Source organism: Felis catus, chromosome E3 (genome assembly GCF_018350175.1).
Source record: "Felis catus isolate Fca126 chromosome E3, F.catus_Fca126_mat1.0, whole genome shotgun sequence".
In the NCBI taxonomy this organism is placed as follows: Eukaryota; Metazoa; Chordata; class Mammalia; order Carnivora; family Felidae; genus Felis; species Felis catus.
The window spans coordinates 24,024,047-24,042,526 of record NC_058383.1 but is presented as its reverse complement, the minus strand read 5'-3'; the positions used below and the strand labels follow the sequence as shown (position 1 = coordinate 24,042,526).

At 42.8% G+C, this 18,480-nt stretch overlaps 2 protein-coding genes across 3 annotated transcripts in view; one reads left to right on the top strand and one right to left on the bottom strand.

The window, feature by feature from the left end:
* The window catches only part of UQCRC2 (ubiquinol-cytochrome c reductase core protein 2), a 31,351-nt gene extending 26,686 nt beyond the window's left edge, over positions 1-4,665 (top strand). Inside the window, exons 13-14 of the mRNA XM_003998776.5 lie at positions 2,908-3,061; positions 4,399-4,665. Of these exons, the coding sequence (XP_003998825.1) occupies positions 2,908-3,061; positions 4,399-4,482 (238 nt within the window). The 3' untranslated portion in view covers positions 4,483-4,665. The remainder of the gene's footprint in view (positions 1-2,907; positions 3,062-4,398) is intronic.
* PDZD9 (PDZ domain containing 9) lies at positions 985-18,106 on the bottom strand. 2 transcript variants are annotated; one of them, XR_006591099.1, is made up of 6 exons: positions 17,950-18,106; positions 15,886-16,065; positions 11,216-11,405; positions 5,414-6,125; positions 2,824-3,686; positions 985-1,153 (listed from the first exon to the last, which is right to left on the bottom strand). XR_006591099.1 is itself a non-coding variant. In XM_045047759.1 (4 exons), the coding sequence occupies exons 1-4, from the start codon at positions 17,978-17,980 to the stop codon at positions 5,732-5,734; spliced, it is 795 nt and encodes a 264-aa protein (XP_044903694.1). In that variant the 5' UTR covers positions 17,981-18,106; the 3' UTR covers positions 5,318-5,731. The 2 variants fall into 2 exon arrangements, 1 of the variants encoding a protein (XP_044903694.1); XM_045047759.1 differs by lacking the exons at positions 985-1,153; positions 2,824-3,686 and having other exon boundaries at positions 5,318-6,125.
* Positions 18,107-18,480: the final 374 nt, after the last annotated feature.

Sequence of the window (18,480 nt, the reverse complement as noted above, 5' to 3'; positions counted from 1 at the left end):
CATCCCATCACACAGGCATTTTGTCATCTCACATCATCACAAGGAGAAAGGAGAGTACAGGACAATAAAATATTTTTAAATGAGAGGGACAGACCATATTCACATAACTTTTATTATAGCATATTGTTATAATTGTTCTCTTTTATTAGTAGTTACTGTTAATCCTTCAGTGTGCCTGATTTATAAATTAAGGGGCACCTGAGTGGCTCATTTGGTTAAGTGTATGACTCTTGGTTTTGGCTTAGGTCATGATCTCACAGTTCATGAGTTCGAGCCTCACATCAGGCTCCACACTAATAGCACAGAGTCTACTTGGGATTGTCTTCTCTCTCTGCCCCTCCTCTACTCGCACTCTCTCAAAATAAACAAACTTTAAAAAAAACACCTTCTAAAAAAATAAAAAATATACGTGTGTAAGTATAAGAAAAGCATAGGATATGTAGGGTTTGGTACTGTGGTTTTAGGCATCCACTGGGGGTCTTGGAAGGTAATGCCCCACGGATAAAGGAGAATCTGATTAAAAGATGGAAATACCTGTCTCCTATTTGGTGATTTTTAAATTCCCATTGAAAGTGCCAGCAACACCCCTCAATATCTTCAGGGAGAGTCTCGAACAATCAGCTTGTGTTTTCATACAGCAGTTTAAAACATTTATTTGATTCCACCCATTTAGGACAGTTCAAAATGGGACTCGTAAAACTCAAACTGTCTTCATGGTCATTTAATATGACCCACCAAGGAAGTATGACAGGGCAAATTACAACCCAGGAGGGAACAACTTCTCGGTCATTTCTGTTCCCATTAGTAGTAGTATTTCTGTTACACTGACAACACTAAAAAATTGCATCTCTTGAATAAGTACAGTTTATTAAATATTACAAACATGGAACCAGGGATTGATTGATAGGATGCAATTCTACATGATTGTAGTAGAAACAAAACATGATGAGAATAAACTGAAACACTGGATTTACTGAAGAAAAATTGATTTCAAATCTAATTTATTTCAGAAAATGTATTTCCTTAAGTGCCCCACAGTTTTTATAAGGTACAGCAACATGTAGAAAATGGAATTTCAGTTTTTAATGTCAATGTGTTTGTTTTCTGCCATTTTGATACAGTTGATATTTTTCTTGTAAGGTTCTTAGTCTTTCTGTAGTGAAAGAGAGAAAGTAAGGCATTGCTGAAGGGACAAACTGATAATCTCTTGGTAAAGTTTATTGTAGCTAATTTTTTTTAAAGTTTTTATTTAAACTCCAGTTAACATGCAGTATAATGTTAGCTTCAGGAGTATAATTTAGTGATTCAACAGGTGCCCTCCTTAATCCCCATCAACTGTTTCACCCATCCCCCTGCCCACTTCCCCTTCAGTAACCATCAGTTTGTTAATTTTTTTTTATTTTTTCTAATCTTTGTTTATTTTTGAGAGACAGAGTGTGAGTGGGGGAGAGAGAGAGGGAGAGACAGACTCTGAAGCAGGCTCCAGGCTCTGAGCTGTCAGCACAGAGCCCGACGTGGAGCTCGAACCCATGAACCGTGAGATCATGACCTGAGCTGAATGTTGGACACTTACTTAACCAACTGAGCCATCCAGGCACCCCTGTTAAAATCTTTAATTAAGCTGACATTGTGGTAAAACTGCTGAATTAAATTGTAATTATGTTTAAATGGTAGTCGTGTACAGAGTGCCAAAGGAGGATAGTTTGAGAGTTAAATTAAGTGTCTTAATTGAACACCAGTTTCTTTGAGAGAATTATGAATTGGATTTTGTTTTATTTTGTATTGACACTTTGTGCCCATATTTAAGCTGCAAGGACTGTAGGACCTATAATGACCTTTCCCACCTGCCTTCTCAGTTATGCCCTACCCTCACTGAGACAAATCTCAGTGTAGAAATGGTCCTGGGGGGCGGGGGAAGATAGAGAATCAGCACACAGTATTCTGCTAAGTGAACAGTGTCTTAAGACCCCACATAGATATTCTCCCTTAATAGAAGTGCCTAAAATCATCACCAGAAAAGTATTAGGAGGCAAGAGTTACTTCACTAATCAAAACTTCACATTAAAATTAGTCTTGGGGCACCCGGGTGGCTCAGTCAGCTAAGTGTCTGACTTCAGCAAGTCATGATCTCGTGGTTGGTGAGTTTGAACCCTGCATTGAGCTCTGCACTGACCATGCAGAGCCTGCTTGGGATTCTGTCTCCCTCTCTCTCTGCTCCTCCCCCACTTGCACTCCTTTCTCTCTCAAAATAAACTTTTAAAAAATAAATAAAGTAGTCTTAATAAAGTAGTCTTAATGAGGGGTGCCTGGCTGGCTCACTCAGTAGAGCCTGCGACTCCAGATCTCAGGGTCATGAGTTTCAGCCCTACATTGGGCATGGAGTCTGCTTTAAGAAATAAAATAGTCTTGGGGCGCCTGGGTGGCGCAGTCGGTTAAGCGTCCGACTTCAGCCAGGTCACGATCTCACAGTCCGTGAGTTCGAGCCCCGCATCGGGCTCTGGGCTGATGGCTCAGAGCCTGGAGCCTGTTTCCGATTCTGTGTCTCCCTCTCTCTCTCTGCCCCTCCCCCGTTCATGCTCTGTCTCTCTCTGTCCCAAAAATAAATAAACGTTGAAAAAAAAAAAATTTAAGAAATAAAATAGTCTTAATGAGATACAAGCTCTAGTCTCAAATCAAAAGGCAGTCTGTTGGGTTTTCAGTATAATCTTATATTGGCAGCTTTCTAAATAGTAATGTAAATAATAACATAATTGATGAACTAAAGAAATAGAATGCATCTGTTTAGCACTGTAAGATTTCAAAGCTGTTAATTTGTGTACTTACCAAAACATGTTTGAGTTTGAGTTTAAAATTGTCTCGCTCTTATAAGACTGGCTTCTGCTTAGTTACATATTTTTTACTGGACAGGAACAAGCTGAAAGCTGGCTACCTAATGTCAGTGGAGTCTTCTGAGGAGTTCCTGGATGAAGTCGGGTCCCAGGCTCTGGTTGCTGGTTCATACACACCACCAGCCACAGTCCTTCAGCAGATTGACTCCGTAGCAGACACAGATGTTGTAAATGTAAGCAAATGAAAACTTATGGTTTAACATCAAACAATTTGACCTCGACCCAATTTCAGAAGGAATGCATAAGTTCCCTTGGGCTATATATGTCACTGTCCTGCTGTTTGGTGCCTGTCCACCTGGTGTGGAGGTAGGAGGGCTCATTACCATCACGTCTGTAAATGGCTCATCAACTTGGGGTGTATGTATCTTCCTCATTCAACTAAATTACCAATAGGTTAAACCATTTTAAATTCTTAGAGGTCAAGAAGAGTTGAATTATTGGTAATTTCATGTGATTCAACCTACTAATTGAGTTCGGTGTTTGTTCTCCTTCCAAGAAATAAACTGTCGTGCCAGTCCCGCACGATCCAGGATCTCAGGATTTTTGTTCATCTTCTCAGGAGACATTCTGCTATTGCTTTTTTTTTTTTTTTTTTCACATATATTATTGTGAGACTGAATTGTTTTAAGGGCCAGGACGGTATCTTATACCTTTTTGTACTCTCTACTATGCCTAACAAATATATGAACTACAGAACAAATCCACAATCAGTGGGTTTTCCCAGTTTTTTCCACATGAAAAATGTCGACTCCTCTTGCATTGTAGAGGTCTCCACCATCTTCTCCCCAACAGCTCCACCTTAATGTAGGGACAATGAGGATAGAAAAAAAAGAAACGGTATTTTAAGGTCGTAACTTTGACTTGATTTCACTTCGCCCCGAAGTTCATCATTCCATACCCTTCCAAATGGCTCTCCTTTACTATACTGTTGTTGTGGGAGTCCCAGCCCAGCTGCCTCTTCATGATCTCTCTGTGCCTGAAACAGCATGGGGGACTGCTACTCACGGTAGTACATCTGACCTCATCGGCCAGCCTTTTTGCTTCAAATAGTGGCATAAAGGAAACAGATAAAAGTTTGACTTTTATGTTGACAGTTGGTGTATTTTTATCGACTCAGACTATTTGCCATCGCAATACAGAAACAGTAAAGTACTGCCCTGCCTGAGGCCGACTCTGCCCTATTTTGCAATGTCAGTGAGGTTTTCCCTATCCCCCTTTTTACCAGCTACCCTCATGTCTGGAGCACCACACTTGCTCAGTCACGTGTAATGAGGGAACATTCAAAGGGACAGCGAGCGGAGCTTTGCTTCCTACATTCTCACAAATTAAAATAACATACCAGCCCTCTCCTGTAGTTAATCTCACAAGAGGCTAGTACAGAATTGCTGGCTCAGGATGCCCTGTCCATAAACTCTTGAAATAACAAAATAGATAAGTTTATCTACTGCATAATACATTTTCTTATTTCTGTTAATTTTTTTCTGTCATTTGTTTGTTTGTTTACTTCAAGGCTGCAAAGAAGTTTGTTTCTGGCCGGAAGTCAATGGCAGCAAGTGGAAATCTGGGGCACACACCTTTCGTTGATGAGTTGTAAATTCTGAAACAGGAAAGAGCTGAACATTTTCTCAGCCCAGAGCAGCAAACACGTGAAAGTCAAAAATCTCTAATAAAACATATATCTTTTTTTTTTCCCCAATAAGGTGAAATGTCTTAAAGCATAAATACATAAATTGTTCCCAGCTGACTTAAAGTCAATAAAACATTCTGTTGAAATGTTTTTCTCATGTCTTGGCCATCAGTTAATCAAGTATTATATGCTGAGGTCTTTGTTTTAGATGCTGCAAAGGAGAACAGGAATCTAAAAGTACAGAAGCTCAGAAACTAGTAAGATTATTATCGATGGCTTTAAAAATTTTTTTTTAGTGTTTATGTATTTTTGAGACAATGCAAGAGACCGAGTGCAAGCAGCGGAGGGGCAGACAGAGGGAGACACAGAATCTGAAGCGGGCTCCAGGCTCTGAGCTGTCAGCCCAGAGCCCGATGCGGGGCTTGAACTCACGAACCATGAGATCATGACCTGAGCTGAAGTCAGACGCCTAACCGGCTGAGCCACTCAGGCACTCCTTTTATCGATGGCTTTTAAAGATAAAACCAGTTTAAAAATCTGTCCTTTTGGGTCAAAACAATTAAATGGTCTGAGTTTTACCCCCTTTCTTTACTGCCTTTCTTGCAGTATAGTTATTTCTGAAAAATCTAAATTCCCTGTTAGTCATATCTTATATTCCCACTGCATCATTTTATGTCTGATTTACCTTCACTGTGTGACAGAGTTTTGTTTCTCATCTTTTCCCTCTTCCTCATCTGTTCCCATTCTGTTTCTTAGGGCTGAAGGCGGGGGGGGGGGGGGGGTGGAACTTTATGTGCACAACTAGCCAGAAAATATATCTCTTATTTATTTTAAGTAGGGCATTTGAAGTTTGCAAAACAAGAGAAGCTAACTGTCTAAATAAAAATGTGGCACTTACTTTAAAAATTGAAATTCTCTCTATGTTCATACATTCTGGTCCTGGGTTCCTCTGCCACATTTTGTAAAAGATGAGATGTTCTTCTCAGAAGGGAGTGTGTTAATGATGTTGCTATTTTGAGAATAAGGTGGTGAGACCTGTCTGACCCCAGGGAAGTCTTTGGATTATCACATTGAAGAATGTCTCTGACGGCATCAGAATGCACTTGTGAAAGAATGGGTAAGTCTGCACATATTCCTCCTGTAAGTATAGCAAACCTGTGCATAGCAATGCACAAAAATTAGATGCTCATGTGATCACCAGTTTGCAGACTGCTGCCTAAGCAACTTTTGATACAGGTTGACCCCTGCCCTTTTCAACTTGGGCAAAGTCTTCTAGCCAAAATGCATCTGAGGTAGAGGAGGCTGTGGATGAGGAAGAGCTTTGGTTGTCTCGCTTCACCATTGTCCAGTATGGAGAAGGGGGCCTCACTTCTCTCTTGGGATCTTTGTGAATCACCACATCAGCATTAATGCCTTTTCCTACACTAATAGTACGGTTCTTCTTTTTGTAGCCATGCCATTCTCTGGAGATAGACATTGGTCTCCTTGCAGAGTAATGCCCACTGGACCTTGAATATTTATAATACTTAAGTTTTTTAATTGAAACTACATCTTCACTGTCATCACTGCTTGCCAAAGGGTCTTTTGCCTGCTCAGTTTTCTTTGTTGTGCTGAAATGGAAAAAAAAAAAAAATAGTGAAACACATGTATTCTTCATGTCTGCATATTCACTGTCCCCTAACAAGATGTCTTGTAACCTGCTTTGGTTCATCAAAGAAAGGATATAATTTAGCTTTAGCACTTTCTGTGTTATTGAAGATTTTCTCTCCAAAACTGTCTTTAAATTTGTTTCCACTCCTAAATGTAAATCAGATTCTGCCTTAAGTTATTTCACATCACTTTCAAAAGTTTGAAAATAACTTAAGTCAGACTACTGACCAGAATATTAGCAGGTTTTAAGGTGTGGGTTAATTTCATTCCAGAATGACAGGTCAACCTGGCCATCTCCTCCACAGAACTCTTCTCATGGGTCACATGGGGTCAGTAATAACAGTGTCTTACCAATTTCCAAGGTATTCAGGAACTAGTGGACCTCTAAGTACACTAGTCATCGGGAAATTTTTGAGCCGCCTTTTTTTCTCCTGAGAACCATCATTTGCCTCTCTTTTGGGTTTACAAATGTGTATTTATACAACACCCTCTACATCCAGATGTGTCTCATTCACTATTCCACTTCTCTGTTGCTGTCCAAAAGCTTTTAAAGATTTTTTTTGTTACCTGCCCCAACTATTGGCTTTCTTGAGAGGTTGTATGGAGGTTTTTAGCAGAGGAAAGCAGCTACTCATATACCCTTGACTGAAGAACCAGTCGTCTTCAACTGAGCATGCGGCTTCAGAAGGGATGCATGTGGAGGGGTGAGGGAGGAAGGGGACACCTGGTGATCACTGGAGTGACAGATGTTGCAGCCAGATCACCCTCACATCCCCGACTATTAGCTTTCTTGGTTGTTGAAACTTGACCAATGCTTGCCTGCTATCATCTACAGTTCTCTTGAACTTTTCTAATGTCTGCATACCTGAGCCTGCCATTACTTTCCTGAACAAATGCTGTTACCTGCTCCCCCTCATCCTGGCGCTGTTGCCCAGCATATCCATTCTTAGATTTTAACATTCATTTAACAAAGATCTTTGTGATTATAGACCTTTGGTACATCTGTCCTACTAATAGGAAATATGAAGTTGTTTTCTTCGCCACCCCCCAATCTTTTAGACTTGGCTTGCATGATCACTAATAATATTCTTGCAGGTGTGACCGTTGTACTTGCTCCCAAAACTGCGAACAGCTTTTCCGAAAGTTTCTCTCTTATAATAAACAGTTAGTAACTGAGCCGCTAGTCTTATTGTGTGATTTTCCTTCATCCTTGATTTAGTGCTGTGCAAGGAGGTTCAGAAGACCTCAGGACTAGAACAGGTTGCCTTCAGACATGCCTAGGACTTCCTGAACAGCATGTGAATGAAAACAAAATCCAGGTTACTTTTTTTTTTTTTTTTCAGACTGCAAAGAATATCTTTTGTAACTCTGTATTAGGTAACTATAAAGGACAGGTAGTAGGGTCCGATTCTTATTAAACTGAAGTAGGATTATAAAGCCACAAACGAGCAGAAGTCAGAGTTAATTACAAACAGTTTTCTATCACTGGACCTGCCCAGAGCATTATGTGGAATATTCTCCAATGGGCACACAGTACCATTTACTCCTGAAAAAGATCATACCAGCTTTGTGTAAGATGCCTTTTCTTTCCCTTTGTGCTCCTTCTCTGTCCTTTCCACATAAATTACTAAAGTGCCTTAGATATAAGCACTTTGTTTCAAATTAAGAAAGGGATTTAGAAAGTGGTTGGTATTGTTCTTAAGTCCTGTGGGCTTTAGTCTCATACTTGAGTTGTGCTATTTCTGTGTTTCCTCCTTACTTTTGAATGGTCGGTCTGTCATTCTTAGATTTTAAAATTCTGTATCTCAAACTCTGAACAATTAAAATGTGAACAACATAGTCGTTCTATAAATAAGTAATTAAGAACTCAGCCTTGAGAGCTGCACTCCCCAGTACAGGGCCCACCCGCTAGGTATGGCAGCTAAATTTGAATTGATTAAACTTGAATAAAACCTAAAATTCTTCAGTTGCAAATCCTCACATTTGAGGCACTTAATAGCCACATGTAGCCCGTGGCTACCACATCAGAACAGATCAAGAACATTTACACGATTGCAGTAAGTTCTTGGATATTGTTGCTCTAGAGACAGATCTAGTCACACTTAGTCCTGTGACCACTGGCAAGTTTACACACACCTCTCTTGGCCTCAGTTTTCTTATGTAACCATGATAATAAAAAGAATTAACCTGAGGATTAAATGGCAAAATACTTGTAAAGCAGTGTCCACCACATAGTAAGCAATGAATAAGTGTTCACTGTTATCATTAATGATTTTTAACTGTCATGATTGGTTTGGTTATTGGAAAAACTTGTCCCTAATTTGTGTCTGATCTAAGGGGACAGCTGGTACCAGCTCTGGTCCACTGTCACCATGTGAGAACACAAGCCCATCTTCTAATTTTTTAGGAGAAACCAGAGATGCAGATAATTTTCATGGAATCTTAGATATGTAAATTTGGCAACTAATGCAAATATTTTTTATTTAAAAATTTTGAAATATACAGAACAATGAAAAAAAGAAACCTAGTTAAATGAAAAAACTTACAAACACTTTGCTAGCCCTTGGAAAAGCCCCTCCATATCCTTCCTTCTCTCTACAGTCACTGCTATTCCGGCTTTTTAAAATGCTGTGGGAGACTAGCAAAGCACATCTGTTGGCCATATCAGTCCCTTGGACCAAAAGTTGGAATATCTGAAGTAATGTCTATCCAGTGTGGACCATTTTTTAGTCCTTAGTAAAGTTCCTAGCCAGCTTTCCCTGAGCCCATCCCAATAACCAAAGATACACAGCTGTAACAACTAGTGCTCAGAAATCTGTCAAATTAATAAGCACCACTCTTGCATCAGAGCACTGAACTTGTCACTGAAGGAGAAGGATCTCATGTTCTACATGTCTTCATGTTCTACAGAACTTCCTCACATATCTGATCCTCAGAGGAGTCTCTGGTACTCCTGTGTTACAGATAAACAAGCTCTCAGAGATTAAGTGATTTGCCTGAGCTTCAAAGCTGGATTTTTAAAAAAAAATTTTTTTTTTAACGTTTATTTATTTTCGAGACAGAGACGAAGCATGAACAGGGGAGGGTCAGAGAGAGGGAAACACAGAATCTGAAACAGGCTCCAGGCTCTGAGCTGTCAGCACAGAGCCTGACGCGGGGCTTGAACTCACGGACCCACGAGATCATGACCTGAGCCGAAGTCGGCCGCTTAACCGACTGAGCCACCCAGGCGCCCCCAAAGCTGGATTTTAATTTTCATTCACTCTGAATAAATGAGCCCTCAGCCATGTGAAAGTCCTGTGGTAGATTTAGCCTAACAACGCAGACTTAGTCCTTGCCTTCAGTTTACGTTCTCCCAGGGCAACATAGTAAACAATAGATTGTACAGATTACTTCATTGAAATTAGGATAAATGCTGTGAAGGAGATACACATGTTTCTCTGAAAGCATATGACAGATGGACCAGACAGTGTTTTAACACTTCCTAACTTGAAGGCCCCTTGGAAAAATTTTGCACCATGAGCCTTCAACAGTGAGTAATGACAGAGTCCTAGGCATGTTGTACACAGAGAAGGGCAAGTGTAAAGTCCGAGGCAAAGAAACATAAGACAAAGAAGCTGAGAGGCAAAGTGGACTAGAGAGGGAAGAGGACAGCAGTATGTGGTGAGGCTGCGGGATACAGACCCCATGCGGGATACATGCAGTAGCATAGACCAGTGTAAGGGTTTGGGCATTTATCCTGAGAACAGGAGGTCTAAAAAGATTTTCAGCAGGGAACACGCCACATTCAGATTTGCACTGTAAAAGGATTGTTCTGTGTAGCAAATGAATAGGGGAAGAGAGTAGACGGTGGCTCTGACTGGGGTGATGATAGTGGCCAGAGAGAGAGAGATGGACAAATGTGAGAGAGAGTCGGAAGATAAAATGACAGGTTTTGTGATTATATGGGGTGGAAACAAGGGAGATGGAGAAATCTAGCATAGCCTCTAAATTTCTGACTTGTTCAACTAGGCAAATGCTCCCCCAGTAAGATAGGACCACCCCAAGGAGATAAGCAGTTAGCTGGCTCTTGATCTTTAGGCATAACGAGTGTGAGGGGTTTGTGATACATCCAAATGAAGCCACCAAGTGGGAGAGAGAAAGGGTTTAAATATATAAGTTTGAAGGTCGTACAATTTGAAAATCAGTCCTGTAGGGAGAGGGACGGAAACCACAGGCATCAGTGAGGGTGCCCAGGAAATTGAGAGAAGGAAGCCAAAGACTGAGCGCTGGGGAACTCCAAGGCTGAAGCCTGGGGAAGACGTTTCAACAGAAGAGGGGGTGGGAGTTGTACAGTGTCGAATGTTGCTCAGGAGCCACACACAGTGACGACTTGAGAAGAGTCTGCTGGAATCAACCTGAGGGCTGTGAGTGGCCCTGCAAAGAGGCCTCTTGGACAAGTGAAGACAGCAAAGCCTGGACTGAGATTGGGGGAGAGCGCCTGGGAAATCATCTCCTGGGGAAATGGCCACATCTGATACAGCTCGTCACGCACGTTTGGAGCCAAAGGGATAGGACTGTGGCCGGGGGCAGGGAGAGGGCAGCAGAGTCAAGGTGGGGTTTGTAAAGAGGCAGAGGCCCCAAAAGCCTTACATGTTATTGAGAAGGATCCACAGAAAAGCTGAATGTGCAGGAGACAAATGAGGGCGTGGGATCCACAGCACGTTTGAGGCTGACTCTGGACAAAGGGACACATTGCAGGTAGATTTGGAGGCCGAGCTCCCATTAGATGGTTCTCTCTCTCTCTCTCTTTTTCCCATTAGATGGTTCTCTCTCTCTCTCTCTCTCTCTCTCTCTCTCTCTCTCTCTCTCTCTCTCTCTCTTTTTTTTAGCTCCAGATTCAAGGCTCTTGCCTCTATCAATCTGCCTCACATCAGGTCCTGCAGATTGTACTTCTCCAAAAGGATTTAAAAACCCACTAAATTACTGCAGCAGTTTCACCAAGACCACATGCTTCACAGGCTCTGGGGAACAGTAGCACAACAAAGTTTTCCTAAAATGAACGACTTACCGTGTTACCGGGAATTTGGTCTCAGGGATTAAATCATATATTTCTTGCCATTCTTGGGGTATGTCAATAAAATCTCGGTAAATCTTGATTTGTAGCACTGTTCCTATGGTGATGTGTTGCAAAAGTTTTAAAAATTCTCGAAGAGTATATCCTAACACATTGGCATGGCCAACACTAATCAGAACATCACCTGAAGAAGGAAAGAAATTATCAGTAAAATTAAGATAATGGGTCATTGGGCTCATACCACTTCTGGCTGCACTGTGAGGTATTCCATTTTACAAGTTCAACCAGACTCCAGCCTTTATTTAATAAAAGTGACCAACTAGGTGACATGAGTGTCCTTCGCATAATGAATGCATGCAAGATGTTTCTTAATAGCGGTGTAGAAGATATTATATCATGTTTTTATGGTATTTCTTTAGTCCTTGGTGTGAAAGAGGCTAAAAATCGTTTATAATCTGAACCATCCTTTAGGATTCTAAAAATGTTTGTTTCGAGTAAAAGGAATAGTCATTATTATTAAAAAAAAAAAAAAAACCACTTACACTAAGTGAGTAAATGACCTACTTGCTATTGTACCTGCCTGGCAATTTCCAGTGCCCTCCACTCTATTAACATAAAGCCCTTCTGGGGCGCCTGGGTGGCTCAGTCGGTTAAGTGTCCAACTTCGGCTCAGGTCATGATCTTGCAGTTCGCGAGTTCAAGCCCCGCGTCAGGCTCTGTGCTGATGGCTCAGAGCCTGGAGCCTGTTTCAGATTCTGTGTCTCCCTCTCCCTCTGACCCTCCCCCGTTCATGCTCTGTCTCCCTCTGTCTCAAAAATAAATAAACGTTAAAAAAAAAATTAACATAAAGCCCTTCATTTTAATTTTCTGCCTTGTGCAGTATTAGTTGAGCAGGTAATTCTGCATGAAACAATGGACATTTAGCATGCTTTAAGCTTAAGATGTGTATATAGAGAGTATGTTGGATAAAGGGATTTGAAAGCTAGACTTCCTACTTTAGGGCATTGCTGGACAGGAAGGGAAGTGTGATGGTCAACCATAGAGCTTCTGATCTCCTGGCAAGTGGGAAGAAAACCACATCTTGACAGCAAGTCCCTGGACCCCCTAAGTGCATATCTTTGCCCACCTCCCTGCCGCCAGCACCTAGGGCATGGACATGTAAACTAGATCCAGCCACTGGGTCACTGAACCCGGGCAGGAGATGCAGCTGGGTGATGGAAGCACCCGGTTTCCAGGGGTAGTTCTATATGGCCCCGCGTTCTGTCATCATTTTCCAAGCCTGGTTCTCCAGCCTTTCTGGCAGTTCTGTCAGACTCAAGGTTCTAAGTTCAGTGCCTTCACAGGCACTGTTTTTGATTGCTTGCAGTGAAGAATCCTGACTACTGCAAGGATATTCAGCAAGAGAGGAAGGAATACAAAGAAATTACTTCTTAAGGGCTCACATTAGGTAAAATCTTAGTCTTCAGATCTTACTAGAACTAACAGCCTGCCAAATGGTAATGGAGACTTTATCACTAACACTGGATAAAGGGACTCCAATCAAGTCCCAAAGGATGTGTTCATTTCTCTGTGCGTGAGAAGCTAGGGACCCCTCAGTTACCTTCATTCCCAGACAGCAGAAGCCTAACCTCCAAGGAGGAGAGAGGATGCAGTACCTTCTGTGATACTACACCCCACTGTGCTGTAGTTGGGAATTAATGCTGATCTCAAAGGAAGGCTCCAAGGACAAACTTTCATGGTGCTAGATCCTATCAGAAACTTCAGTTTAAAAAGAACTTAAGCTTAAAAGTACTGAAGAAAATGAATACTTGGAAGGGTGAAGAAAAACCTGCTTTGGTCTTACTAAGTAGCTGATGATAAAACCAGCCTAGGATCTGCAGCTAACTTCAGAATGAAACAAGCTTCTCCCAGCCACCTGCAGAGTGTGCCATCTGAAACAGCTGTTCATCCTACAGAGGTTAATTACAATGGCAAAACAAAACCAAACACCTCACTGGATGAGTTTACGTGCCTGATGTTAAAAGGAACGTTTATAGCTGAAAGCTCTGGCTTGGCATTCTGCTTAATTACGTTGTTGAAAGATGTTTTTTATCAAGAGGGCAGAAAATAAACAGCTTAATTCCCTGACCATCCTGACTGTAAACCAAAGGTGTCATTGTATGAATGTGATTACTCTGGCAATAGATATTAACATTGCCCTTCATAAAGAAACATCAATCTGGTATTTATGAATACCAACCCCATTACACTTTTTTTTTTCTGTTTTAATGGGCTGTAGGAACCACATTATTATAAACCTTGTCTCGATTACCTATATTAAATCAACTTTGCAGCAGCCAAGCCACTACTGAAAAATAGATTTTTATTTATTTTTCTCCATCTCTCCCGACAAGGCTCTGAGTTCCACAAGCTCCAGGTGGCTAGAGACCACACCTGTTTGGCTTACCATTATGCCCTCATGCCTAGCAGGACACCTGCACACAGTAGGCATTCAGGAAACGCATATTGAATGAATGTGACCAGTATATGACTTGTATTTACCTTCAAAGCTATACTATTTCTTAAAACTCTAGATATCAGTCTATTTAAAGCCATATTGGCCAAAAGGAATTTAAATTTAGCCAGAATAAACAAACACTAAACTAAACTAGCAAATTCAATAGGAAATGAAACCCAATTTGAAACACCAGAAGAGAAAAATGTAAAACACGTGGATGAGAAATAATGGGGCTGGGAGGTAACAGGGTCGAAGAAATAGCAGGTCTGTGGGACTATCACCTCTGAAAATCTCATTCATTGTTAAAAGGACTGAATTCTGGTCTTTGAAACCAAGAGCCTGAAGAGAAGTGACTGACCCATCATGAAGAGATTTGGGACTCTGGACTCTCTCCGGTACTGAAATCCCACTTCCAGTCAAAAGTGTGGGCTCTCTAGACATGGGTTCAAGTCCCAGCTCTGCCCCCCCCACTTAGCTCCGTGTATTGGCCAAGTTACTACATCTCCAACCCTCTACATTGTGTTATCGACCTTCCAGGAGTTTGTAAAGACTAAATTAGATAATAGATGTGGAAACACCTTGCACAATGCCAGTAACAAACATTTATTATTCATTTACTAATGCACAGACATAATATGTGCCAGCATTAAAGGTAAATCCTGGATTTAAAAGATGAATTCAAGACTGCCTCTGACCTCCAGGAGCCCACTAACCATGGCCACAACATGAGGTTCTGTTTCCTGTGCATAAATGCACACTCCTGTCCCACTCCAGCGAATGTGTGCTCTGGTTATGAATCAGCTTCTGTTGCCTGACCCCAGAGAAACTGAGGAAAAGCTCATGGGAACCTGTGCTGGACTTCTTTTGGTCTGGAACTGTCTCCCTGGTGCTTTTCTTCCCCAGCACCAAGCACTGACATTTGGAGAGAATGTTCTGGATTATAAGGTAGGGGCAAACTTTCATAATGGCATCATTTATCTATTTTCTTCTTTAATCCCCTGCTTCTAACACAAGCTGCAGTTAGAATCACCTGAGGAGCTTTTAAATCATGAACTGCCCTGTCCCCAGCCCCCTATCAATTGAATCAGAACCTCTGGGGAGATGGGGCCTAGGCATCTCAGTTTTAAAAGCTCCCAAGGTGATTCTAGGAAGTAGCATTATAAATCAGTAATTTAATCCACTGGGGCTCCTGTACCACAATCATTTTTTATTTAAAGAAAACAGGAAAGAAAAGCCACAAGTCAGGAAACTCTCTAAGAACAGCCTAAGAGAAATGATTGCCAGTATTTCCATAGAACTGTCGTTTTCAAAGCACTTTCATAAAATTTATCTCTCCAAATCCTAGCAACCTCTGAGGAAGGTAGCTCTTATCCCAATTTAGAGATGAGGTGACTGAGGCCTAGAAGGTTAAATGACTGCCCAAGGTCACAGAACTAGAAAGTGACAGAGCCTGGGCCTGACTGAATTCAGGCCCAGCTAAAACCGGATGATTCTTGTTTCTCACCACCTTACCATCCCATTGTGCCTCCCTGACTCCTGAGCACAGCCCTAGAACTGGAGCAGACACTGGAAAACACATCTTGAACTGGATGGAAAATTCATTCTCCCAAAGACAAGAGAAGCAGGGCAGTGTTGATCAAAGGCCTTGGGCTCTGAAGTCTAACAGAGAGGGTTCAAATCCCTGATCCCTGGTGTGACAATGGGCAATTTACTAAATATCTGACTCCTTATCTATACGGTGGTTTAATGCAGAATCTACCTCAGGGATTGTCAGGAGGATGAAATGAGATCATGCTTCTAAACATTAACAATGATTAATACTGCCTACCTAGAAGAAGAAAAGTTTGTCCACAGAGAGGCATAAACTCTGGAATGACACCATCCCACTTGCCAGAGCGGGGTGAACCTAGATAAGGAACTCAATCTCTGTGCCTCAGTTTCCTCCCCTGTGATAGGGGGATGACAGTAGTTCCTACCTAGAGACTTACTGTAAGAATTCAGAGAAAAAATAAAACAGCGAGGGAGGGTTATTAAAGTGCTAGCAACTGGCTGGCCCACAAAAAGCTCTCAAACAATGTCATCATCATTATTATGGTTACACTAAAACCTATTAACCAGGGTCTCCCCGAAGGCAGATTGGGGGGGGGGGGCAGGGAACCACAGTCACCTGGCTGGAGTTTTCCATCCGTGGCTGCAGCCCCCGTCCTGATGAGGTGGGTGATCTGGAGGTAGGGCCCATTCTGGATGATGATCAGGCCTAGGCCCAGGTTGCCCACAGTGAGTTTGGTCTGCTGAGTTTTGCTCAAGTTGTGTATGGATGACTTGACATTGAAGCCAACGTTTTTGCCTAATATAAAGAGGGGGAGATTTTTTAGTCCTTCACCTGGACAGCAGCATGACAGTATCACTGGGGTTCTAAAGCCAGATCCCTGGGGCCGTTCCTCAACCTATTTATTTCTCAGTTTCCTCATCAGTAAAGTGAGGACAGTACGTGTCTAGCTTGGAGACTTGTTATGAGAATAAATGAGACAGAGGGCTTTGCTCAGTGCCTGGCACCTGCTGAGTGCTTAATTAATGTCAGTTATTATGTATTCACTTGACAAATGTTTCTTGATGCAGGCAGTGTGCTAAGAAATAGCAGTTTCTTGCCCTTATGGATCCTGCAGCTTAGTGGAAGAGACAGATACTAATCAGTCACATAAATAGATGTTGAATAACAAACTGTAACACATGCTATGAAGGAAAAATACAGAGAGCTCTGAGGAGGACTGCCAGGAGGCCAAGGTATCCTGCGGGGAAGGCAGTTCAGGCTTCATACAGGAGGCAAAATTTGAATCGAGGTCAAAAAGACCAACAGGAAATCTTGAGACAAAGGAGGGTGGAAGGGAGCAAACTGGATTGAGGCTGTGAGGAAGGAACAGAGATGCACTGGAGCACTCGTGAGGAGCAAAGTCACAGCCGACTGGCGCGGCCTCACAGGCTTACCTCACTGGAAAAGCTTAGGAGCAGTTTAAGCGGGACCCTGTAACATTTGTATTTTCTTACACAAAGCAAACAAATGAACCCGGCTGGCTGCTGTGCGGGGCACAGACTGCGGGATCCAGAGTGGATGTGGGAAATCAAAGTGTTACTGGAGTCACCCAAGCATGCCATGGCGAGGTCAGTGGAAATGGTAGCGAAAGATCATTTGGGAGGAAAATCCGGGAAAATGGGTGGTGGTGGAAGGGTGCCGAAGTATGTTTTCTCCAGAACTGATTCTCACAAGAAAAGTTTCAAAGACTATGGAGTGATTTAAAACAAGTTACTTTCCTAAGAGGAAGCTTCTCAGAAGACTCATTTTCAGTACACAGGAAGTTTCTGGGGACATTTGTTTTCAGCAGCTCTTCCTGAAGGACAAGTGACAGGCCTTTGCGAAATCCATGTGACTGTGGTGTTTTGGGGGGGGGCCCAAGAGGCCTGCTGAGGGAGGGGTCCCTCCTGTCCCCCCACCCCCAGGTTCATGACCCTTCCCTGTAAGCAAGTGTCCTTGCTGTCTCCAACCTCACCTTCCCCCAAGCCGCAGAGACTCTATAGAAAGTAAAGTAACCCAGTATAAAGAAGGTGCCACATTCGGAGATTTTTCAAGATTCTGGGAGCCATTTGGAGCAGGTCAGACCCTCCTTCAGCCTCTAGCTCCTGAGCATACAGAGAAGTGGCATCTCAGACAAGGTCTGAGTTCCAACCTCAGCTTGCTACTTCATTGTGCTTAGGATAAAATAATCTATAGGAGACCCAGTCTCAAAAGACAGCAGGGTTAAGGGAAAGAAGGCAGACTCAAAAGACTCCATACCACACGATTCCACTTTTATGACACTCTCCGTGGAAAGGGCAAAACTATAGAAACAGATCAGGAGTGGCAGGCACTGAAGTGCAGGCTGGTGGCAAAGAGGAGCAATTTGGAGTAATTTGGGGACGGGGGGGAGGGAGCGTGTGTGGGAGGGAAACTTCCACATCTTGATAGTGGTGGTGGTTATATGTGGGTATTCATTGGTCAAAACTCAGAGCTATACACTAAAAATGGGCGGGGGGGGATGGGGGAGGCTCTTACTGTATGTAAATTATAGTTTGGTAAACAAATGATGGCGAGGGGCTAACTCCCAGGCCAAGAGGGTGACGTTCCCATTTTACAGGGGAGGCAAAGTAATGAAGGCTTTGTCTCCAGGGCGTCTCCCTCTCCCCACTCCCCAGTTACCTTTTTTGCTTTTATGGGCGGCCTTCTCCATGGCCCCAGGAGGGCAGACCGCTCAGGAGGCGCCTCCTGGAGCCGAAGCTGGAGTGGGTCCAACTCCCAACTGTTTCGAACCCGCGAGGAGGGGGTGCACAGCAGGCTGGCCGCTGGCGACCGGGGGACCCCGGGCGGCAAGGAGATTTCCGGCGCTGCCCCTCGGGATGGCCGCCAGGGGGCAGACGTGGGGCATCCGTGGGGTCACAAGGCCTCAGCGGACTCGGAAAAAGGAGTGAGTGAAAGTTTTGGCGGAGAACAAACTCGTTCAGCAGCACAGTGTCTGGCTCACAGTGGGTTCATCATCCATTCTTGGAAAACAACCGAAGTGGGGAGGATGGAGGAAGCACAGAGGCGGGTGTGGCAAAGCTGTGAAATTGTGGGGCCCAGGCAGACCCTAACTAGAAGCCCATATAAGATCACACAATCCCCTGCTGCACTCCCAGTAATGATATTTTTTAATATTGCTGCATCAATAGTCCCAACTGTTTTGGAACTGCA